Raw genomic sequence first — 25,479 nt, forward strand, 5'->3', positions numbered from 1 at the left:
CTGTGCTGCCCCCATCCCCCGCCCAACGCTTTCCGGAATCAGGCTTTGGTACAAGTGCTGGAGGTGGACGAGGCTCCTCCGGGACTGCCCTCGTCCACCCATTTGTCCAGGCTCCGTCTGCGGGCGTTCATGAAGAAGTTGCTAACAGTGCTCAGTTCCAGTCCCAGCTGCTGCGAGATGGTCAGCTGCATCTCTTTGGATGGGCGCTTGTTCTCTTTGAAGATGGCCAGTAGTGTTCTCCGCTGGAGGTCAGTAAAAACCAGGCGGGATTTCTTTGGTGTATTGCTCCTTTCCTTGCTGGAGTCTTGTTCTTTTCTTTTGCAGGCTTTTGTGGTTTTTCCAGGAGCAGCGAGAGAGAAGAGACATAAGAAGAGAGAGGGAAATGAGTTAGCAGAAATGCAGAAATGCAAATCACCATGTGATGAATATCAGCAACACACTCCTCACTATTCACCAGTGTTAATTATATGAATAACAATAAAAAAGTATTGGGACGCCTCCACATTGCACCTACAGGAGCTTTTTATGACCTCCCATTCTAAACCCATAGGCTGTATTAATACAGAGCTGGTCCCCCTCTGCTCTAAGCTAAGCTACACCCACTGCAAATTCATACTGGATTAAAGTAATTCTACAATTTAAAAGATACACCCACTACAGATTCATACTGGATTAAAGTAATTCTACAATTTAAAAGCTACACCCACTACAGATTCATACTGGATTAAAGTAATTCTACAATTTAAAAGCTACACACTGCAGATTCATACTGGATTAAATTTGTTCTACAATTTAAAAGATACACCCACTACAGATTCATACTGGATTAAAGTAATTCTACAATTTAAAAGCTACACCCACTACAGATTCATACTGGATTAAAGTAATTCCACAATTTAAAAGCGACACCCACTGCAGATTCATACTGGATTAAATTCATTCTACAATTTAAAAGCTACACACTGCAGATTCATACTGGATTAAATTTGTTCTACAATTTAAAAGATACACCCACTACAGATTCATACTGGATTAAAGTAATTTTACAATTTAAAAGCTACACCCACTGCAGATTCATACTGGATTAAATTTGTTCTACAATTTAAAAGATACACCCACTACAGATTCATACTGGATTAAAGTAATTCTACAATTTAAAAGCTACACCCACTACAGATTCATACTGGATAAAAATAATTCCACAATTTAAAAGCTACACCCACTGCAGATTCATACTGGATTAAATTCATTCTACAATTTAAAAGCTACACACTGCAGATTCATACTGGATTAAATTTGTTCTACAATTTAAAAGCTACACCCACTGCAGATTCATACTGGATTAAAGTAATTCTGTAATTGTAACCAGCAGATCTAAACACCCGCTACAGATTCATACTGGTTTACTCCACAATCACTCCTCAGTTAACAGCAAACTATGAAAGATATTACCTGCAGACTGGAAAAGTTACACACTGCAGATTCATACTGGTTTATTACTATCCAGAGTAAAAGCTAGACACTGCAGATTCATACTGGATTAAATTCACTCCACAATTACTCCCATCTGAATGATTAGATACACACTGCTGATACATACTGGATTAACAATCATTCTACAATTCAAAAGCTACACACTGCAGATTCATACTGGATTAAATTCACTCCACATTATTACTATCAGGAGTAAAAGCTTCACACTGCAGATTCATACTGAATAAAATTGACTCCACAGTTACTCCCATCTGAATTATTAGATACACAATGCCGATACATACTGGATTATTGGTATCAGCAGTAAAAGCTACACACACTGCAGATTCATACTGGATTAAACTCATAGGTAAAACTAATCCAGCTTGAATTGGGCTTAATTCTCAATCTTTTTCCTTTCTTCCTTGAACTCGAGAACATCTCTTTTTGCCTCGGCCCTGCTCAGATCAATGTCTTATTCTGCAGGAAACGTTCAGGACTTTGGCTTATCTGAGCAGAACTGAGGTGCCCTCGAGGTAATTGCCTCTGTGGCCGCTGCGATTCCCCAAATGACCCAGCCTGCACGAGGAAAAGCTGCAGGGTATTTTTAGGCGGCGGTGCAGGCCGGCGAGCCGTGTGCAGTGAGAGAGGCTTTAACACATGATCTGCTGGTCATTATCAGCCGAGGCCAGAGGGAGCAGAACAAAACAAAGGCTGGAATAAATGGGCGAGGAGCGCGGCGCGAGCTTGCTCTCTAAATAAAGCAGCCGACAATGCAGCATGATGGCGTACGGTAGAGCAATAACTACCGACTGTGTTTACGTGACCTCAGATGGTGCAGAACAGAGAAGGTTCATTGGGAGAGCGCTTAACGGCTGCTAAACACAGACAGAGTCGATAAACAGCAAATGCACAGTGATGACAGCACAATAAAAACAAGCCCAGGCCACAAACAAACCCCGCCGTCTTTCAATCCCGGAGCCGCGGGAGACGATGCAGTTTGAAAAGAAAAGGCAATCCCAGCATCTGCTCCTCTCCACACCTTCAAACTACATCTCTACACCCTTCTACATCTACTGCCAATAGAATAGGACTCTCTCTGGAGCAGATAAACACTGATGACCCTATTGGCACCATGCTGCCTAATACCAGGCGTGGGCTAGAGGGGTATAAAGCCCCCCAGCATTGAGGAGCTGTGGAGCAGTGGAAGAACTGTGTTCATCCTGACCTCACTAACCCTCTTGTTGCTGAATGCAATCAAATCCTCACAGCAATGCTCCTCCTCCAAAATCTAGTAGAAAGCCTTCTTCCCGGGTTCCTTGGACAGTTACAAGAAACTAACAATGCAGATTCATACTGGTTTAAAATCACTTAGCATTGATTACCAAAAGACTGTAAAAATGAACACTGCAAATTCATACTGGATGTATTGCCGTCAGGCTGAGGAAGCTACACACTGCAAATTAGTACTCTAAAAGCTCCGCAAGGCAAATTCATACTGGATTTAAAACAACTCCACAATTATTACTGCAAATTCATACCGGATTCATTGCTGTCAGACTGAGGAAGCTATAGACTAGTAGTTAAAAGCTAAGGCAAATTCATACCGGGTTTAAAACGACTCCACAATTATTAGTGCAAATTCATACTGGATTCATTGCTGTCAGACTGAGGAAGCTATAGACTAGTAGTGTAAAAGCTAAGGCAAATTCATACTGGATTAAAATCAGCCCACAATTAGTAGCCTGCAGCCTGCACCTAGTGTCCTGAGCCCACCCCCTCTGTGCTGTCCTGTATGGTGCCCACAATGCAATGCGATCTAGAAGCTCGTGCAACCTTTTCCATCAGGACGAAGGAAAGATGAGATGTGTGTTCTTTAAAACTCACACACTTCAGTTCCCAGCATCCACGGGGGCAGGCTGGGACGCCAGAGCAGGTCTGGTCAGTCACAGGACCTTAGAACAGTCCTTTTTTGGCATTCAAATATACTACACATCTAAAAGTATCCAGCCTCCATAGCAAAGCACTGACCGATAGAATGGGACGCTCTTCAGCAGCCGTGAGCATGTGACCCTAAGGTCACTATACCTAATGCCGAGCGTTGTCTAGAGGGGTATAAACCCCCCAGCATTGATCTGTGGAGCAGTGGATACCTTTGGGATGGGTTGGAGTGGCAGAACTAATCATCCAGCATCAGGACCTGACCTCACCGATGCTCTCATGTGGCTTGATGCAATCAAATCCTCCTCACAGCAATGTTTTAATATTTAGCATTGAACAAGCTCATCTCCACGTCCACATAACGTTTACACTATGTGTCCAAATGTTTGTGGACACCCCTTCTACTGAATGCATTCAGCTACTTTAGGATGCAACCGTTGCAAGTGTGAAGATCGTCCAACATCCTGACCTTACCAACGCTCTTATGGCTGAATGCAATCAATCAAATCCGCATGGCAATGCCCCTCCAAAGCCAGAAAGCCAGTTACTCCAACAAAAGCAGGATCAAATCTTTTTAAGACCCTTGATTTCAGAAGAAACGATGAGCAGGTGTCCCAATACTTTTGTCATATAGTGTATGCCATTAAAGCGGGCAGGCTGGTCAATCAGAATGTTTAAAATGGTTTGCTGGGGTATCAATAATTAAAGCGGGTTCTGTTACAGCCTAGAGCCAGCCGGGAAAGAACTCCCAGTCGGCAGAAACAAAGACAGGGCATGAAAACAGCAGCTGCCTGGTGTGTGTAGCTTAAACCTAATGACAGAATGATAGAGTGTGAACACTGCAGCAGCTATGTGCACACACACACATACACACACATACACAGGGCTTAAGATTTGATTTGATTACCTCTCTGAATTAAGTATGCACAACCGAGGCCGGGCACGATCAATAGAAATCAGGTTAAGTACGCGATTGAGTACAAAACTATTATGTAAGAGGAGGAAACTCCAAGGGAGGGTGCAAATAAACACCGGCTCGCATGCAGAGAGCTTCAGTGTGTGTGTGTGTGTGTGGAGTGTGTTTATTTCTCTGTCATCATGTCCGTACCCTTCCTTCAGCAGACACAGAGGCTTTCACACAGGCTTTCTACGAGATTTTGGAGGAAAAGGAGCATCGCTGTGAGGATTTGATTGCATTCAGTGACAAGAGCGGTCACACAAGAGTGAGGTCAAAATGTTGGATGATCACTACCCCACCTCACCTCATTCCAAACGTATTGGATGGAGCTCCACCACCATCATTCCAGAGAACCCAGCGCTTCCACTGCTCCACAGCTCCTCAATGCTGCTGCTCAATGCTATACCCCAGCACGGTGCCAATAGGCTCATCTAGTTTCGAGTCCTATTCTATTGGCAGTACGTCTCTAAGCTGTGTGTGTGCATTTGCACATCTGTGTCAGCAATGGGCACAACTTATAGCTGCAGCTGAATGCACTCATTAGAAGGGGTGTCAACAAACATAGTGTATTTCTGAGTGAAAATAAAGGTTAATTGATTAATTGATTGATTGATTGATTGATTAATGGATTTGTTGATTGGTTGTCCTGCCCACAGTGGGAACGATAAAGACACCGTTCTCCCTATTAGGGGTGTAAGAACATATCGATAAACATATATATAAGTATTGCGACACTATGTTTGATTATCGACTCTCAAAATCGATAGTAAATTGATAGTTAAACAACGCTGAAGCCTAACCCCTATATCATGATACGCATCGTATCGCCAGCCCTACTCCCTATAACAGTCCGTTGAGCCTCTCAGTAATTCTGAAGCTGGTATTTTAAGGTAGAAATGTCACATAATGCTGCTTTAAACCTGAAAATGTTAGTGTCCGGCCTGGACAGCAGACAGACAGATCTGTGAGACGTTTCCAGTGTCTGCACCGAAAGACCAGGTCCCTCATGCGCTACAAAAGCTCCCTCTCACAGCTCGGCTGGGCTAAATATTTGATAGAGAGAAATGCACACCGATACGTCTACATTCCGCATGTATAATTCATGCTCCAGAGCGAAAGCACTGCAGAGGGGATGCGCTCGGGCTGCTGTCCGCGGTGCTGAAGCGAACCACACTGCGGCGTCTTCATACCCAAAACGGCACTAACCTGTGGGCGAGATCCCTGCCTCCCCAGCTATTGATTCCCTTCCCATTTAATGCTGCTTGTCTGCATCTCTGAAAGCCAGCAATGGCCATACAGCTTCAGGCTGAACGATACGGACTGCTAAAAATGCTACTATTGCGATTATCTTGGTGCACATTGGAAGCACGATACAGCTCGTGTGCTAAAACCGCCTGCAGGTCAGACCCAGCCAATGGTAGGGGTAGATTCTCTACGTCCGTAAGTTGGGAGGTGGGGCCTCCATGAGCATCAATGAGGATTCAAGACCCTGGATACTGACTGTACACTATATGGACAAAAGTATTGGGACGCCTGCTCATTCATAATTTCTCTGATATCAAAGGCTATTATAAGGAGTTTCTCCTGCTTTTGCTGTCCAGGGAAGAAGGCTTTCTACTAGACATCTACTAGATGAGTACAAAGGTGTACTGGATGGAGCTCCACCACCACCATCATTTCAGAGAACACAGTTCTTCCTCCACTGCTCCACAGCTCCTCAATGCTGCTGGGGGGCTTCTTTATACCTATCTCCTAGACACCCCATCCCTGACATTATTAGGCAGCATGGAGCCAATAGGGTCATGATAGGGTCATACTTCTCTACAGGGACTAGACAATCTGTGTGTTGTTTATGGTGATGAATGGACCAATAGAAACGCTCCAAAATGACTTGGAATGAAATACTCCACCATATATGGCCAGGTTACTTACATGGCACCCCAATATATATATACATATATGTATGGAAACACCACACACACTAATACACAAAGGTGTGTGTGCTTGTGTTTGTGTGTATGCCATGCCTCTTGTATTGTCAGTAGATGGCAGTATTCACCAACTGCTCTCTATATAAACAGGCCGTGCTGTAGCAGGGTAATATGAGTGTCCACAGCCATTCTGCTTGAGGCACCCATTACGGACGCTCATTTTCTTAACACACACACACTCAAACACACTCAAACACACACACACACACACACACACACACTCTCTCTCTCATTTGTGATAATTTATACCCTTTAACACACAGCCTCATTTGTGATGGCTTAAACCCTGAGCTGAATCTGCCGAAGCTCTCAGCTGAGACAAAGACGCTGCTGCAAACACGGCCTGTAAAGCTGCTCCCTTACAGCTGGTTCTTCAGAGCTGGTTCATGATTAACCGTCCTTTTCAAAATGACGTTGTGGATCCAGCGGAGAGGCCTGATTAATAACGTGCAAATGAACCTAGGCTGTTCAGACAGAGGCCTAAGAAACGCTGGTTTATGCTTTATCTATGGAATTAAGGTTTTAATTGCAACAGATAAACCTGAACGAGCTTATTTTCCCCAAATCACGGTAAGCGATGTTAATTATCTCGCTGGGGAGGGAAATCAGATAAGAGCAGCTTCTCCTGCTGCTGTTTGCAGCGTTCTTTATATTTACTGCTCCACAGGAGAGCAGCAGCCTTGGTGGGACTTAAGATGCATAATCAGAAATATACAGACGAGCTCATTTATAAATATCACTTCTACAGAAAGTGGTGGTGGTGGTTCTCCATCACTGTGTTCATCATTAGAACATCTCCAAAGTTCTCCTCTCTCATGGAGTCTAGTATTATTTAGAGTTCTCCTCAGATCAACACCTGGTTTGGTGGTAAATCAGGGCTTAATGATGGTAAATCAGGGGAGCTGCTGCTGCTGCTGCTGCTGCTGCTGATGGAGTTGAACACATCCTCCACGCTGTGCTGGCTGGACTGGGGGGCGTCCAGGAGAAACCTGGAGGAACCGAGCTCTGTTCTTCAGACTAGCTCACCAACAAGATCTCACTACTTTCTTTCTGGAGCTTCTACAGTAAAAACCTGCTCACCGCTGAGAGACGGGAGCTTAAATAGTGGGATTAGGGGCCTAAAACCTGCACTGTATCAAATCTGCTCAGGTTTTTTTATGTTTATACTAATTTCAGGGGAAGATCACACTGGGATATTTATATAAATTTATAGAATTGATACAGTTCTACACAAACGTCTTTCTGTGATTAATGCCTGTAAAACTCTATATAAACCCAAATAAACATAAAATCAGTGGTCGGTAATAGTGTCTACCTGTAATTAACTTTATATAACATTAGAATAAACCCAAATAAACATAAAGTCAGTGGTCAGTGAGAGTGTCTACCTGTAATTAACTTTATATAACATTAGAATAAACCCAAATAAACATAAAGTCAGTGGTCAGTGAGAGTGTCTACCTGCTATTAACTCTATATAACATTAGAATAAACCCAAATAAACATAAAGTCATAAAACATAAAAACATACTAATTTCTTCATAATTAATCTGTTATAACTGAAGTCGTACAGAATGGGGTTTGATGGCCCTCCATTCTCACCAGTAAATGGACCCAGACGCCTGAACCTATAAAAGCTCCCATACAATGATTCTACATTAGTTTCAGACATTTTTAAAAACCCACTCATGGTGGAGGGATACATGCAGGGTGAGGTGCAGCAAAATAGTCCCCAAAGGAATCCTATTACTTCAGCCTCGCTGCTGCTTTACCATCATCAAGATCCCAGTACAGTCCCAGTACGGTTCAGCGGCGACCAGGCCTGGGTATAGACACGCATGCAGTGACCTGCTCACACTGAACAGCACAAAACACTGTAGGAGACGCAGTCACACACACACACACACACACACACACACACACACCTTCTGTGTATGCTGTAGGAGACGCAGTCACACACACATCCGACCATGTAGCAGTGATTCAGTCCCAGCTGGCTTTCGCAGAGTGCATTACAGTGCGACCAAAAAGCAATATAATTATAATTATTCAAATGGGGCGAAGCGTTTCCGTGGTGGGAGGAGGGGGAGGGGGGGTGTCAACTTTGGGGTTTTCTCTAAAAGGGGAAGGTTAAATCAATCCGATCAATACCGCAGGGCTTCCCTGGCCTTTCATCAAATGAGTAAGAGCTCCTCTCCCGGTGTATCTTTCTTCTCTGGCGAATGTAAATCAATGTTATGCGTCTGCACGGCTGTGCTTTTGGAGTCCGGTCTGCGGCTGCGGACAATAGCCTCACCAGAGTCCAGCTCAAACCACCGCCAGGCTGTGTTCCATGCTGCCCCGTAGGCCTGAGCACACTAAGACGGGGTAATTCTCAGTCTGTATGACTCCGGTAATTAATAACAGGCCAGAGGCGGTGTGTGTTTCATTTCACAATCTGTTTAAATCCCATAACAATGCTGAGAAAAGCGATCAATATTCCAATAACAGATGCACAACACCCTACAGATATGGCGGCACGGCGTGGTCGCGTCCACGAAATATTCAAATCACACATCCGGCAGATGTTGTAAGGCATTGTTCCGGCCTACAGCCTGACATTGTGTTATTGATGGCATAATGTTTGAAAGTCTAATAATTATGATAACAAGTGTATAAATTCTTTAGCTGCTGTCTCCAAGAGAACAGCTCTAATCTGTAGGAATATTACAGTGGACAGGGTGGATTTTTACAGTCCTGTTAGAGTTAAATTCACTCAATATCTGAATTATTTAACATTATAAAGACATGCTAGCAGTTAAATGAAAAATTATCAATATAACACATGCTATTAAAACTAATAATAATGCATTTGTGCATTTTTTTACACAATTTCCCACAGTCGATTTTAACAATACCTCAATAATATTGAAAAATGGGATGGTTTAATCATGGATATATGTATAAATAGGCAGGAAACTACAAAACTGGTCACTTTCACACCTTAATTTCAGCACTTTTCATAAAATATGTACCAGAACATGAGAATTTAGCATGTGCAATATCCCAAAATTATTGAAATACTCATCTTTAAGCTTCCTAAAGATGCAATTTACACCACAAGCTCAGTATTTGCATGAGAGTTAAAACCATGCAATATTTTAATCATTTAACATTATAAAGACATGCTAGCAGTTAAAAGAAAAAATATCAATATAACACATGCTATTAAAACTAATAATAATGCATTTGTGTATTTTTTTTTACACCATTTCCCACAGTCGATTTTAACAATGCCTCAATAATATTGAAAAATGTGATGGTTTTAGTCATGGATATATGTATAAATAGGCAGGAAACTACAAAACTGGTCACTTTCACACCTTAATTTCAGCACTTTTCATAAAATATGTACCAGAACATGAGAATTTAGCACGTGCAATCACTGACATCCTCATGTTTAAGCTTCCTAAAGATGCAATTTACATCACAAGCTCAGTATTTGCATGAAAACCTCCAATTCTGAGTGCTTACATGATGCGTCTGCGTCTCACACCAACAGAAAAAGCTTCAGGCCTTCTATTAATGATCCTAGAAATAATTCCACTCTTGCGTTTAATGGATTTTTGCTATTCCTGCCACTAAATGGTTATGGACGCCTGCTGTTTAGTCTGCTGCATGTTTACAAAGGCCCAGAAACTGACACTAATGCAAGGTTCCCACATGGGCTGGAGCAGATTCATCAGTGCAGTCCTTTCAGCATGAAACGCCCCGGCTGGAGAGGAACACGATGCTTTAGCCAAGCTGTTATTGCTCTGAATTATACATGTAGGTGCAGTCTGACTGGCAAACGCTGCGAAGGCACGGCTCCTTTTCCATTTGTTTGCTGTGGGCTCGGATGCGCTTAATGTTTGGCGCAGAGACTGATGATCGCAGAGACGGAGGACGTGGAACGGAGTGATGTTTCAAAGGCACAGCAAATTACTCGAAGCTCTACAAGAGCTCCAGGCCCAAACCGCCTGCAAAACAGCCTAAATGCAAAGCAACTGATCACAAATGATGCCTAATTTAATCCGGGCGAAGCGGGAGAGTGTGCAGAGTGAGCGTAAGTGAGGCTGAGTGTGTGATGGTGTGATTGTGGTCAGTTATAATAACTCTGTTTATGCCTGATTGGACTCTTAGTGGGACGGCTTAGTGGAGTGGGGTGATCCAAAGTCATCAGTGGTGCGTAAGAGGAGTGTGTGTATCGGGGGAAGATCACTCCGGGATATTTATATGAATTTATAGAACTGATACAGTTCTACACAAATGTCTTCCTGTGATTTATGCCTGTAAAACTCTATATAAACCCAAATAAACATGAAGTCAGTGGTCAGTGAGAGCGTCTACCTGTAATTAACTCTATATAACATTAGAATAAACCCAAATAAACATAAAGTCAGTGGTCAGTGAGAGCGTCTACCTGTAATTAACTCTATATAACATTAGAATAAACCCAAATAAACATAAAGTCAGTGGTCAGTGAGAGCGTCTACCTGTAATTAACTCTATATAACATTAGAATAAACCCAAATAAACAGAAAGTCAGTGGTCAGTGAGAGTGTCTACCTGTAATTAACTCTATATAACATTAGAATAAACCCAAATAAACAGAAAGTCAGTGGTCAGTGAGAGCGTCTACCTGTAATTAACTCTATATAACATTAGAATAAACCCAAATAAACATAAAGTCAGTGGTCAGTGAGAGCGTCTACCTGTAATTAACTCTATATAACATTAGAATAAACCCAAATAAACATAAAGTCAGTGGTCAGTGAGAGCGTCTACCTGTAATTAACTCTATATAACATTAGAATAAACCCAAATAAACAGAAAGTCAGTGGTCAGTGAGAGTGTCTACCTGTAATTAACTCTATATAACATTAGAATAAACCCAAATAAACATAAAGTCAGTGGTCAGTGAGAGTGTCTACCTGTAATTAACTCTATATAACATTAGAATAAACCCAAATAAACATAGTCAGTGGTCAGTGAGAGTGTCTACCTGTAATTAACTCTATATAACATTAGAATAAACCCAAATAAACAGAAAGTCAGTGGTCAGTGAGAGTGTCTACCTGTAAAACTTCCATTGAATGTTTGCGTTTTTCAGCAGTATTGTGTTATATCAGTGTTATGGGACTGATGAGTTGTGCGGGCCGAGTGTGTGAGAGAGATATACGGAACTGATCGCTGTTGGGTGGGATGGGGTGAGGGTTTGGGGGGGGGGGGGGGGTGCTCCAGATCAATATTTCACCACAAAACATGAGCAGCAATGATGTTTCCGTCTGTTGAGTGAAACCTCCACATAACAGACCAGGCAGCAGACACGCTGATAGACACACACACACACACACACACACACTTCTTTTGGAATAGAAACAGGTCACACACACACTGTACTGTCAGACTATTGGACGGGAACCGTCCGAGCAGCTAAGCGCCCGTGTGTCCTTGGCTCTGCTAGTAAGATTTCACAGCACCACCATCTGATTGGGACGACCGCACTCCAGGCGCTCTGTCAGAGAGTGTGTGTGAGTGAGTGTGTGTGTGTGTGTGTGTGTGTGTGTGTGTGTGTGTGTGTGTGTGAGCTTGTCTGCACAAGGGAGGGAGTAAAAGGACTTGGTAAATGCATTATGTTACAGCCTTGCACTTAGCTGTGTCATTCTGTGCATATGCGGATGTTCTTAATGCGCAGGCCAGGCACTTGAGACGCAGAGAGAGAGAGAGAGAGAGAGAGAGAGAGAGAGAGAGAAAGGAAGGCTGATCGAGATACAGATGGGTGAAGAGTAGAACTGTCATGATCACAGGGTCCAGCTGCTGTGCTGAATATGAAACAGGCTGATGGACCTCAGTTATGGTTACTGAGCATTAACACATCACTGAAGAGCTACGAAGGCTTTGTTATTGTTCATTTAGGTACGTTCAGATAGAATAAAGGCTTGAACCCCTCATGCCCCGTGACCTTTATCACACCAAGGATTACGAACCAGTAACTACATGCATAGCAGAGCAAACTGGCTGAGGTGAAGCTACGTTATAACAGTGGGGGGAACGAGCCAGGAGCCAGCGGCATGTCCAAGGACTTTAAGATTAATGTTAAATTCTACACTTTCTCACTGCATTTGTACATAAAATTATAATATATATATATATATAATTCATAAATCTACACCCTTAAAAATAAAGCTGCCTCAAATGGTTTAAAATCACAGTTGGTTCTGTTAAGAACAGTGTTGCCATAGAGATTAAGTGTCAGGATGAAGAACCTTTATATTAATAAAAATCTTTAAATTAGTAAAAACCTTTAAATTAGTACAACAAGCGAAGGTTCTTTAAACCTTTAAAAGGTTCTTCACACTCTTTTACAAATCTTTGATGTTGATATAAGGTATTACTTCACTCTGCTATAGCTATTTGAACCAGCTTTACTTATTTATTTATTTATGTGTTTTATTATTATTATTATTATTATTATTATTATTATTATTATTATTGAGTGTACATAGAGCTTGACAATATCACAATATTTTATCGTATCATGATAAATATCATTATCCTGGTAACAATATGCTTATATGAGTGTATCGTGAAATTTGTCAGTGCTTAAAGAACACTGATTATCTGCAAGATTAATCACAAAAAGTGTAATCATAGCATATTTTGCAGCATAATTATAATAATCGTAAAAAAAGCTCTCTTTATGTCTTAGAAGTGATATATTGTTACCATATATATATTAGGGATGCACCCGGTAGGGTGTTCCCGGTATCTACCAACCAAAATGGCTCCAAGGAAGGATAACCTTTGATCATGGGCGGCCAGGGCTCGAGGATGGTCATGGAGGTCCCACCTCACAACTTAAAGAATCTGCTGCTAATGCCTGAAGGTGTCCAGATACCATGTCCAGGACACCCTCAGAGGTCCTGTGGAGACCATACCAGTACTGATTTAGACTGTATGGGCTGGGTGTATGTTTTGAAGCTTCAATGCTGAGGAAAGTTCTGTTTTTTCCAAGAAAAGAGCTCATTAGAACTCAATCAACCGTCAGAATAATGGACAGATTACTCAGTGAGGGCGAAAGCAAAGAGAAAGAGAACTGAACATTGTCCTGACTCCCTCTCTCCCTCCACTCTGAGCTCCGTAGTGTATCAGCTTTCTTTCGCCACCAGTTTCCGAGCCTCCATCTGCTTTAGCAGCAGAAGGAATATCACCTAATCTCTCTGAAGGACTGAGGAAGGCAGCTGGTCAGACGCTGCTGTCCTTACATTCGCACATTTCTCTCTAATCAGACGGATAGCAGCGAGGCCGAAAGTCTATCCTGGGGGGCTCGGGCTCCGGTGCGAGTGGGCTAATGCTGATGACATCAGCAGCTCAAAGGTTTGTTTGCGGACGGACGGAGTTATCGCCGTAGATACAGCCAATCGTCCAGCTCATTTACTTTGTGATGTAATAACACTGCTGAGGAAATCATCTTCAGCCAAACTGGTAAATAAGACGGAGGGGGGTCTGAACAGCAGCCCAGCTCAGGGGACATTACAGCTGTCCCAATAACGGGACAACAACAGACAGGGGTTTTAGCCCTCAGGTGGGGGTCGTTATAATATTTTGGTGATTTTTTCCAACGCCATGGATGTGTTTTATATGCCAGTCCAAACAAACCAAGAGCAGAACACTGGGCCTCATTCATCTATATCCTCCTGGGAATTTTCTGAGAAAGGTCCTTTCAACCTGCTACCACATATATATATATAGTAGGGATGCACCGATCCGGTATTAAGATCGGATATCTGTCCCAATATTAACTAAATTAGCTGGATCGGGTATCAGATAATTAGGCCGATCCATGGAACCGATCCTTTCACTTACATTTGTTGGTGTGAGACTGGACTAATAAAATAACCGTTGCAAATAAATAAATAAACAAATAGTAATTTAGTACATTTATATCTGAGTGTTAATTTGTTATATTATATAAAGTAATATTTAAGTCAATCCTGACCTTTGTGATTTTGGTTAAATGAAAGGCTTTTATTATTGTGTTTGATATTTGGTATTTACTAGAATTCTAGGGGTCAAGAGGTTAAAACAAAGACCTGATACAGCATCAAACGGGTTCTAAAGATGAAGAACAAGCCATAGAACCTTCTCTGCCACCATAAAGATAATGGTTCTATATAGAACCATGACAACTCAAAGAACTGTCTGAATGCAGTTCAACATTCAACACAGACAACACCTAAAAGCTGCCAAGCTGTTCAGGGCGTATTCCTGCCTTGTGCCCAGTAATACTAAATAGGCTGCAGATCCTAAATATGAACATGAATGGGTGGATAGCACCAGTAAGGGTTCCACTATTGTTAGAAGTCGAATAGCCCTATATAAAGAACCTCATTTTGCTCAGAGTGGGCTTAAGACTTGGCTTAACAACCCCGAAATGATGAAGTTAAGACTCATGCACAGATAACCAGAGCCAGCCCAAGGCATGCTTGAATTATGCGGCCGCTTAGGGCACCAAAAGCCACCAAGATATCATGATAAAAAATAAAAAATAAATAACATTGAATAATAAAATGAAATGGTATTACACAGGTAAAAGTGATATTTTTGTATTCATTTATTTTCATAGTTGGCTCAGCAACACTAGATATGCGTAGCTTGGGTAGGCGATTAAGGCCCTGGCGCTTTAGCGTATTGCATAATATCTCTCTCCCTATGAAATAATGAAGCACCTGGTGCTGAGGTGCTGGTATGGGGGGTCCCAAATGAAAATCTGCTTAGGGCCCCATAAAGGCTTGGGCCGGCCCTGCAGGTAACCAACTGAGACAATCACATCTGCAACTCCGTTAGAGGAACCATATACACAACTCCTTTGTAAAATGAATCCACAATTGTACACAACAACCTGCAGCCCTCCATGATGGTACATTTGTTGGGTTCGCTGCTATCGTTGCAGTACCTACCAGCCTCAGGGGTAACTATACAACCACCAAAAATCATTGCATAGCATTGAGGCTCCTAGAGACCTCTCAAATTCCTAAACATACTAAAAACCAAACCTAAAAATGATAGACTGTAGTAATGTGTGACTCTATACAGAGATCCTACACAGAGTTGCGCCCAATTGCTGACACAGACGTGCAAATGCACACATATACACACACAGCTTGTCTAGTCCCCGTAGATTACTGTAGTACTGCCAATGAAATAGTTGCTGCCTAATGCCAGACATGGGCTAAAGGGGTATAAAGCCCCCTAGCATTGAGCTAGGGGAGCAGTGGAACTGTGGTGCTCTATCCAGCACTTGGGTTGGGGCACACCTGACCCCTACTAACACTCTTGTCGCTGAATGCAATCAATCAAATCCTCACAGCAATGCTGCTCCAGAATCTAGTAGTAGCAGGATTGACTCTTTTTCAACAATGAATCGGCAGGTGTCCCAATACTTTTGTCCACGCAGTGTACTAGCTCTGGCCTTCCACTGACACATTATAGAGATGTTACTGCATGATGTTTGCACGTCCGCTGAGAACGCACCTCCAGCAGACTGGGCTGACTGATCCAGACTGACAGCGGTAAGAGGCGGTGTTAGTATCTGCTGTGTGCTACACCCCGAATCAAGCCTGGCCTGCTTGAAGACTGCTGTAAGAGTGAGAAAGAAAAGCGTGAGCGCCTGCAGACCAACCCTCCAGACGCCTCTCTCGGGCCGGAAAACAGAACCCTCAGTGCGGCCTGTCTGATAAAAACATGTTTTTGCTTGAGCACTCCTGTCCGTTTGCTGACAGCAACGCAGCTGGATTTTTTTTTTTTAGTGTTCAGAGCTGAGAGACAAAAACTTTGCCCTTTGCTCCAGCCCAGCACATGTTGACAGTTATCCCCCTATCACAAGACGTTTCAGAGCCCCTCTGTTTGAGCAGTTTGGAGAGATAATAAAAAAACAACAAAAAAATGCTGACGCTTTTGAGAAGATCCACTTTCTGCTTTGTCTTCAAGGCCTGACTTAATTAGCTTGATTGGATTACCCCTTTGAACCCTTTCCAGCCACACTTCATTACTATTAGAATTTACTCTGATATAATCACCTTAATAGGCCCTAAAATAGAACCCTGTGGGACGCCATGAAAATGAAACGACTATACAGTGGTTTTAGGATTTTCTAATTAGTAAATCATTCAATTAGAGTTTAAGGGATTGTATAAAATAACTGTTTGCCAAAACATTAAGTCCACACATTGGGCTTATTTAATCTAATCCCATCTCCTCTGACGTTTTTACTGTAGAAGCTCCAGATCTCATCAGAACAGATGCAGGTGAACATAAATTAATCCAGTAAAAAGGAGAAACAAGAGCTTCTCATTCTGAAGAAAGAAAGTAGTGTGATCTTGTTGGTGAGCTAGTCTGAAGAACAGAGCTCGGTTCCTCCAGGGTTCTCCTGGATGCCCCCCAGTCCAGTCAGCACAGCGTGGAGGATGTGTTCACCTCCATCAGCAGCAGCAGCAGCAGCAGCAGCTCACCTGATTTACCATCATTAAGCCCTGATTTACCACCAAACCAGGTGTTGATCTGAGGAGAACTCTAAATAATACTAGACTCCATGAGAGAGGAGAACTTTGGAGATGTTCTAATGATGAACACAGTGATGGAGAACCTCACGTTCTGTAAGAGTGATATTATTAGTTTTTATTCTATTATCAGTGTTTTACTGAGCAGATCAGCAGCTTGTCTACACTTTTAGGCTTTAAGATTCACGTGCCTTGTATGCATTATAATTTGAGATATGCTTATATAACCCAGGTGAATCGCTATTAACCCTTAAAATAACGTATTATCTACACGGTCACCTAGGATACGCTACGTATTGCATTTGCATTTGATTTAATTCACAACACAATCAAGGCCTGGCAAACTACGCAGCTCTACAACAGACTACAGCTTGTAAATAGTCTGTAAAACAAGACTGGGCCGGGTTTCAGTCTCTGTCCTAATACCACAGACTCCCTAATTCACACTGGCTCCTCTAGCAGACTGTAGGCCTTGTGTAGTGAAGCACTGTAGCTAATAGTTACCTGGCTATTATCTGCCATAATTTTTCATGTTGCCTCTCATAAGCTCAGTCTGAAGAGGCTGCATCAGTACCCTGAGCACATCTGACTCACACAGTCAATTATTTCTAACCATCCAGCAGCAGAAGGAAAGGCATGAGCTGTTACTGTCCTGCAATCCCATGTTTAACAGCATTATTTCACGGCATCCTCCAGCTTCATTTGGGCTCATTAAGAGAATCTCGCCTCTTTAGAAAGAAGGCCATTAAACTCCCTCCCTCTCAATGGATGAATTAATCAACTAATTAGGTGGGAATTAATTAATCACCATTGTATTCCGTTCTATCTATCATGCAGTGCATCAACGCTTTGATTGGACGCAAAACGGCACTCCAAAACAGTCATGGCGTCGCTTCCGGTGACTGGCCCACGAAGCAGAGGCGGAGAGGTTTTTATTTATTTCTACTTATTTATTTATTAATTTATTTATTATTTCCACCCCCCCCCCCTTTTTTTCCTCGCGCCGAGTCAGTCGCTGGCGTGCTGGGAAGAAACTTCCCTTCGTCAGCTTTTACTGGAACAAGTCCGGATCGGGTTCCAGATCAATGCGTGCTGGGTCCACATGGTTGTGTTATGGTTGCCGCCATTAATGCCCTTTTAATCTTCCAGAGATTTACCCCAACATCGATCCACAACCGTTCAGCTACACGCATTTGTCTGAGAAAGTGACAAAACTAGCCAAGACTGAAACACAGGAGCAGAAATAAACCCGGGGAGATTATATACAGTAGGCCGTACACACTAAGAGCTGAAATTAAGATCTTTCCACTTCAGATTTAGGTCCAGAAAGAACGTGGCCTAACTAGCGAGACACAAATAGACTATAGTAAAACGCAGGGGTGTGTAGAGTTTCCTAAAGCCAGACTCCAGTAAAAGTGCTGTTACCTCAGTGAGATAATACAGCAAAACTAAAGGTAATTTCCAAAATAATACTGTGTTGGACTCCATTCTTCTCTTGTTTTTTATTTTTACTGAATCCACAAACGCCATGAGTTAATTCTATTTTTTTATTTTGACCATAGTTTGTTTATTTTGTAACTTTTTCTCGTTATTTCAAGATAACAAGTTGTTTGATCTCAAGATCAAAACAAGTAACTGTTTCACAAGAAAACAACTTTTGTTATTTTAAGATCACAAGAAATTTTTGAATTTGAATAAGAAAAATATCATTATGGCCTTTCTGGACTTTCTTACTTTTTTCCGCATCCGGACCAATGTGCGCTGGGTCTACACAGTTGTGTTATGGTTGCCGCCATTTATGCACTTGTAATCTTCCAGAGATTTACCTCAACAGAGATCTAGATACACGCATTTGTCTGATAAAGTATTTTTAAAGCATTTTTTTTATTAATTTAGGACTAAAATGAAATGATTAATCTCCAAAAAAGCTCCAGTCTGAACACAAAGCTGTACAACCAAAAAGCATTTACTTATATATTAAAATGTAACTTAATAAAATGAGCAAAACCAATAACATGTTATTTAACAACCCGTGTAGAAACAATAACCAGGTGTAGAAACATTCGAACATTTGAATTATTGGTTAATTAATCTGTTTGCAAGTCCACACCTCTTTACTATAATTATAATATATGTGTATATATAATTTCATAGGTCCTAAAATAGAGCCCTGTGGGACGCCACAATCTCTAGTATGATTAATGGCTATATAATAGATTTCACTTTAGGATTTATAAGTGAATCATTAAACCAGGGTTTAAGAGGTAATGCACTGAAAGAACCTTTATGCATCAACATTTAAGCATTAGTCATCAGGATCTCATGGAGCTATCTAGAACCACCATCTTTAGTAAAGAATCCATGAAGAACTTAAGGGTGAAGATTCCTTTCCTCATTCCTCATTAACATACATGCAGTATAAACCATCCGTTATTACCACTACCGTCACCCTCTAAAATGATTTCATCAAGGGTTCTTGAGTACACAGTGGTTTCCACACTGGCTGCCTGCCTTTGCTCTGACTAGTCCTATTCTGCCTAAACTAATCAGCCTGATCAGCCTGATCAATCAGAATTCTGATTCTAATCTCAATTTTGAGACTGAGCACTGATTGATCTCCACCTCTATCAGCGTCTTCTGTCTTCAGTTCATTTAAGAACGAAAAAAAACAAAACAGTCAGGCCTGAAGGCGACCCCTCGTCCACGTCCCCCAAAACCAACACTCTCGCTGTGGTTCTAGATATATTTATTTAGCTAACTTTACAGCCAGCCGTGCGCTTTTTCCAATCTCGCCGCTCCTGAACTCTTAATGCTGCCTGTCCCTTTTGATCATTTTCGTGGGGCTGCAGCTCTCGGGCTGCTGCTCTGGGCTGATTGCTGCGGGGTGAGACGAGGAATGAGCCCGGAGTCAAATGTCACGTTTGGTTTGACCAAATGAACAGCATGAAGACAGGGGCCATTTTCTCTGTTGAAATCACCGAGCTGGCACCTGCAATCGCCGGCCGTGGCCAGGAGAAACGTGCCTGTCCTGCAAAAGCCGATCTCATTTATACCTTTAGACTGTGTTTAATAAAAGCAGAGGTGTCCTTAATATGACTGAGGTCTGTGAGCTCAACCCTAGCTCTGAAATACTGTGTCCTGTAGCACTTACTAACACAGTCTTATAGAGATCTAGAACACTTCTATAGAGTGCTATACTCATTTCCCCAAATGACTCTACTGTTATTATAGAACTCCTATTGAAATTCTTGTAATCTGACAATATCTAATATCTATTTTCCAATTTTCCAAGCACTGTGCTTTAAAAGATTCGCTACGCAACATTCTGTATTTCCTCTAAACTAATATACTATTGATTACATTTTGATTATAATATCCAATTTACTTTAATTAATATAGTCTTATATTATTCTAGAATACGTGTACAGTTTACAGTAGTAATTAATTGCAATTTGTACACAATGTAAAAAATGTTCTTTAAAAAAACGCACATTGAAAAGTTTTTTGATTTCCTAAACAACATTTAAAAGGACAACACAATCTAAACATTATATACGCACTGAATCCAAGAACAGCCCTAGCTGTAAAATATACCAACGTACTAATTTCAATATCTAGTTTACTAAACAGTAAGAAACTACACAGTTTTTAGCATGTTGTAGACTGCTATGGTATTCTTGTAGTACTTACTAATATAGTCTTATATGAATCTATAACACTTGTGCAGTGTACAGTAATACACTCGTATAGCCCGTAATGCTTCATCAGAAGTATCCCAGTTTTACCTGGACGAATCATTTCGCCATTCAAAAAACAGTTTCAGTATCAATCTAAATAAAGAACAGGGCTTTTGAATCAGTGCTAAAAAGTGATGAAGTTTCCTCTTAAACTCGGACTAATATAGTCTTATATTAATCTATAACACCTGTGTATTAATTATGCCAATTTGCTATACTGTTATTATAGTTTCATAGTATAACTACAGCTCTTTTCTATTTAGAAATAATGCCAGAAAGTGAAAACGTCCTCTAAACCCAGAACAACCCTTGCTGTGAAATACCCAAATGTTGATTACAAAACTGAATTTACTAAACAATAAGAAACTACACAGTTTTTAATGAGTCGTAAACTCCTATAGTATTCCTGTAGCAGCGAATAATACAGTCTTATATGAATCTATAACACTTGTGCAGTGTACAGTAGTATACTAATGCCCTATACTGTTATTATGGAAATCCTATATATCTTGTATTATATTATATCACAATAGTCTGTACTGTACTATATGATACTATAGTCCTAATAATAATATTACTCCTGTAGTTTGCAAATTATGCCATTTTACTATTTTTTTTTTATAATATTACTAAATCTAATATATTTATTTCTCATGTAAAAAGGTCCCATAATGTGATATTTACTAAACAAATGTTCCTCCACTTCTAGTTCCTCTTTAAAGTTCTACACAAATTCTATACAATGTTCTTCTTCTAAACCAGGCACCATTTAGGATCATTTTATTCCAGGAATATACTAGTTATGGCATGCACGAGATATTTTTATAAGGGTTTTTCACACTGCTTTTCTTACAAAAACACAAATCTAACGTAGAACAAAAGCCAAGCGCGCGCTCCCGTTTTGCCTGTTTAACCCAAGACAAGGTGACGTTGAGAGCTGCGGGGTCACGCGGAGATTTCTATCAATAATTCATTGAGCCGATGCAGCTTCTGTTCTTCTTTTCAATCGCCCCTTTGCCTCGCAGTGATCACCCCCACCCCCTCCAAAATAGCCCCCATATGTAAAGCACGGTAAAAAAAAAAAAAGAAGAAGCCATCGCTTCCAAAAACAACCCTGCGGCCAATCCTTATTTACCAACACTCAGGAATTCGGATGTTACTGATGTATCTCTTTCTCTACGAAGAAAATCACATTCCTCTCATTCCATCTCAATAGATCTTCTCAAGACAGACCATTTTCATGCCGTCCATCCAAACGCCACTTCATTATGTGGATGTATTGAACATGTGCTGTTAGCCCATATTCGAATAATCGATGGACTCCACGATGGTATGCGCTGATAAAACTGGCCAGTGTTTTGGTATGCTGGTATTTTTTCATGTACAGCGTGAGTACAATGAGATGCACAGTGTTCTGCTTTCTCAGAACATCCGATTTCTGCGAAGTATTGATGTAACAGTAATTTCATATTTGCATCATGCGATTACTAATGCGAATTTACCGATTAAAACCCGATTTGCGCTGCATTTGCAGTTCTACAGCCCTCTCGTGTCTTCACAACACCTCCAGCATCTGGACAACAACAGTCTGATCATCCAGACAATTAGCCTGGGATATGAAACACAGCCCGTGATGCTTTATCAGAAGTATCCCAGTTTTACCTGGACGAATCATTTCGCCATTCAGAAACCAGTTTCAGTATCAATCTAAATACAGAACAGGGCTTTTGATCAGGGCTAAAAAGTGATGAAGACCATTCAACCCCTCGTATTCTTCTCATGAACAAAGGAAAGGGGCTGTTGGAGATGCGCTGGCCATCGCTAGAGGGGGCAACAACCTTGCTGCAAGGACAGAGGAGCGGGACTACCAGAGCTTCCAACCCAGCAGCCACTACTTAGATCTGTCCACAGCCTCCTTTATAAACCGCAGTTTTCCTCTAAAACGCAAATAAATAATTCGCATTTCTCCTTGTTTATTTATTTTTGATCTGTTCTAAGCAAAACCAGTAACTGTTTAGATGGTGCGAACTATTAAAAACAACCGTACACTTAAATTGTGCCGCAGTTTATTTATAAACAGGACTAAAAAATTCTTGAGTCTTTCCGCTGGTACTTTTTAAATTTCTTTTAAAAACTACGTTAAATAGAAAATGTCCAGATTCTACTTATTTTGACAAATAAACATTTTTCACTTCAGTTGACAATCTTGCAGCGCCTTGTTCTGATCAATATAATGAGTGTTTTGGATATGAAACACTCGTCATTGGTATTGATCGTAATTATTGACCAATAACGGTCAAAATCAAAATTCACGCGAGCAGAAAATCAGAGCAAGACAACATTTGGTGGAAATAACCACAGTGGTGTTGTTCATTTGGAGAACTCTTAAGAACACAGAACTCTGTGAGAGATCGTTGGGAAATTTTATCCAAAGAAATGAAAAACGCATTTTCTGCTTCAAAAAAAAAAACGCAAAACATTTTCAGAATTTTCTTTAAAGAAATGCAAATTCACATTTTTTTAAAATCACTGATTTAAAAATCCAATAAATTAAACGCAATAGAGGGTTTAATTTAGTCCAAATCAAAATAGAGAGTTTTCTTTAAAGAAAACCAAACGTAAGCAAGCTTTGGTAAAGAATCGAGAGTAAGGGAAACTCCACCTTGTCTTACCTGCCAGCCGTAGCGCGGACATCCTCTGAAACTCGGGCTCCTGCAACCACTTCCACATCCTCCTGAAGGTCTCCCTCCCGGACTTGAGCTTACTCCAGGGCTTGGGGTTACGCAGCAGGTCGGACAGGGTGCCCTGCGAGCGGCACAGCACCCTCTGCGCGAAGATGGCCTGCGGGATGCTGTATCGCTTGAGCTCGGCCGTGATGCGCTGCGCCACCTCCTTGGTGTTGATCTCTTCCAGCTGGCCCGAGCCGCTGCCCTGGGCGCCCGAGGAGGAGGAGGAGGGTGGCCTGTCCCGGCTGGAGGCCAACACGGGCCCGTGCGATGGAGGGTGGCCCGGGTGCCCGGCGTGGTGGTGGTGGTGCATCCCGTTCAGGTGGGGCATCATGCCCGCGCCGTGGCCACCGAGGCCTCGGGCGAGGTGCTGCTCCCCCCTGGCCAGCATGGCGGCGGCATGGGGGTCGAAGTTGGAGCCCAGCATCTTGTCGTGGCCGTGCGCGCCGTAGTTGTGCAGGCCCTGCTGGGCGGCGTTGTGGATGGAGCCCAAGCCGTTCCCCAGCGGGCTGCTGGCCAGCGGGGACAAGCTCTGACCCATCCCGGCCATGTCCTTATGATAGGGACTGTAGAGGTTGTTCATGGCCGGGAGAGCCCTCTCGTCCCGCATGAGCGTGAAGCTCCCGCTCACGTTCCCAGACAAGCGCTGGTGGTGGTGGTGATGGTGGTGGTGGTGCGGATGGTGGAACTTGTCCGAAACCGTGGAAATGGGGGGCAGCGGTTGCAAGGGGGTCAGCGTGGTGTAGGTGCCGCTCATGCCCATCCCAGGGGGGGACGTGTCGCAGGGCATGCTCATGGCGTGGTGGAGCGGCAGCGAGAGCTCCGGTCGGTACTCTCCAGCGCCGTCCAGGATCGTGGCCATGCCGGACACCATCGGACGCGACGACGCCGAAGCCAAGTCCTGGTGTATCCGCAAGGACGAGGCCCCCGCGCCGCCCCGGCTGTGGTGCGGGCTGGGGCTGCCCATCAGGTCCTGCTCATGACCCACCACGCCACCACCACCACCGTGCAGATTGCCAATGCTGTCCATTGTCATCTCCGGGTTCATGGCGTAAGCGTCCAGATCCTTGGCCAGGCATCGATAGGCGTTGTAGGCAGTCTTCATTCAGTCCATCTGATCCGTTTAAATGCGTGTAGTTCTTGTGCCAGGCACGCGCGCTTGGGTTCCTTATGTTCTTCTGGGTTCTTCTTCGTTCTAAGGCCTCTCGGTTTTTGTTTTGTTTTGGGTTTTTTTTTTTTCTTTGGCTTATAAATAAAAAAAAAATGACCAATCTCTATCAAACGGGCCAGTGCTGATTCTCTCCATGTCCGAGCCCTCTCCTCCTCCTACGTCTTCTGGTGGAGCAGCTGGAGCTGTCCGGGATGGGCTTGCTGCCCGCACAGCCTAGCATGATGGGAAAGAAAAGGGGGCAGGGCTTGAGATGTGACTGGCGTGTCCGGCAGCCAATCGCATTGTTGAGACCACGCCTCTTCTTCGGTGGCGTCCAATCTCGTAGTCTCGGGCTGAGATTCAAGAAAGGTTGAGAGACGTTGTTGTTTTATTTCACAGCCCGTTTCCAGACAAGCACCGGGGTTGGCTATGATTGGCTAGGGATGGCCCTCCTCCTGCGCGAGGATTTGCTGCTAGTTTGGACTTAGTAGCGGGCTGCCATAGACGATGGTGTGCACGAGCTTCTGGCCATTCTCTGTACCGGAGGGCGGGGCTTGCCGGAAAACGGGTGGAAATAAAAACAAAATTGGTGCAATTTCTACATCTGGAATTTAAAACTCAGAAACTGTTTCAGTTTTAATTGTAACGTTTTCATTTCATTTAATTGCTCATTTTAATATTTAAATATGCCGCAATTTTAAAAATTGCCCATAAAACAAACAAAAACACAGCCTTTGTATTTATTATAATTGTAACGAGAGCATAAGCCTGCTAATAGTTTTATGGTTCTATCCATCATGCCATGCTTGTGGAAGCAATTAAATGAGTTGATATGCAAATTCGACCAATTAGTGACGTAGTTAATTGAACTTAATTGATCTTCCAGGTTGATACTTTGTATCTTGCTGTATACTGTACAGTCC

General features: G+C 42.4%; 1 protein-coding gene across 2 annotated transcripts; it reads right to left on the reverse strand.

The window, feature by feature from the left end:
* On the reverse strand, nt 1-24,726 carry onecut2 (one cut homeobox 2). Of its 2 annotated transcripts, none has more exons than XM_072661518.1 (2): nt 23,353-24,726; nt 1-325 (listed from the first exon to the last, which is right to left on the reverse strand). In XM_072661518.1, the coding sequence occupies exons 1-2, from the start codon at nt 24,509-24,511 to the stop codon at nt 39-41; spliced, it is 1,446 nt and encodes a 481-aa protein (XP_072517619.1). In that variant the 5' UTR covers nt 24,512-24,726; the 3' UTR covers nt 1-38. The 2 variants fall into 2 exon arrangements, with proteins under 2 accessions (XP_072517619.1, XP_072517620.1); XM_072661519.1 differs by having other exon boundaries at nt 155-325; nt 23,343-24,726.
* Between the last annotated feature and the right edge of the window lie 753 nt (nt 24,727-25,479).

The sequence above is a fragment of the Salminus brasiliensis genome, chromosome 18 (genome assembly GCF_030463535.1).
Source record: "Salminus brasiliensis chromosome 18, fSalBra1.hap2, whole genome shotgun sequence".
NCBI classification, from domain to species: Eukaryota; Metazoa; Chordata; class Actinopteri; order Characiformes; family Bryconidae; genus Salminus; species Salminus brasiliensis.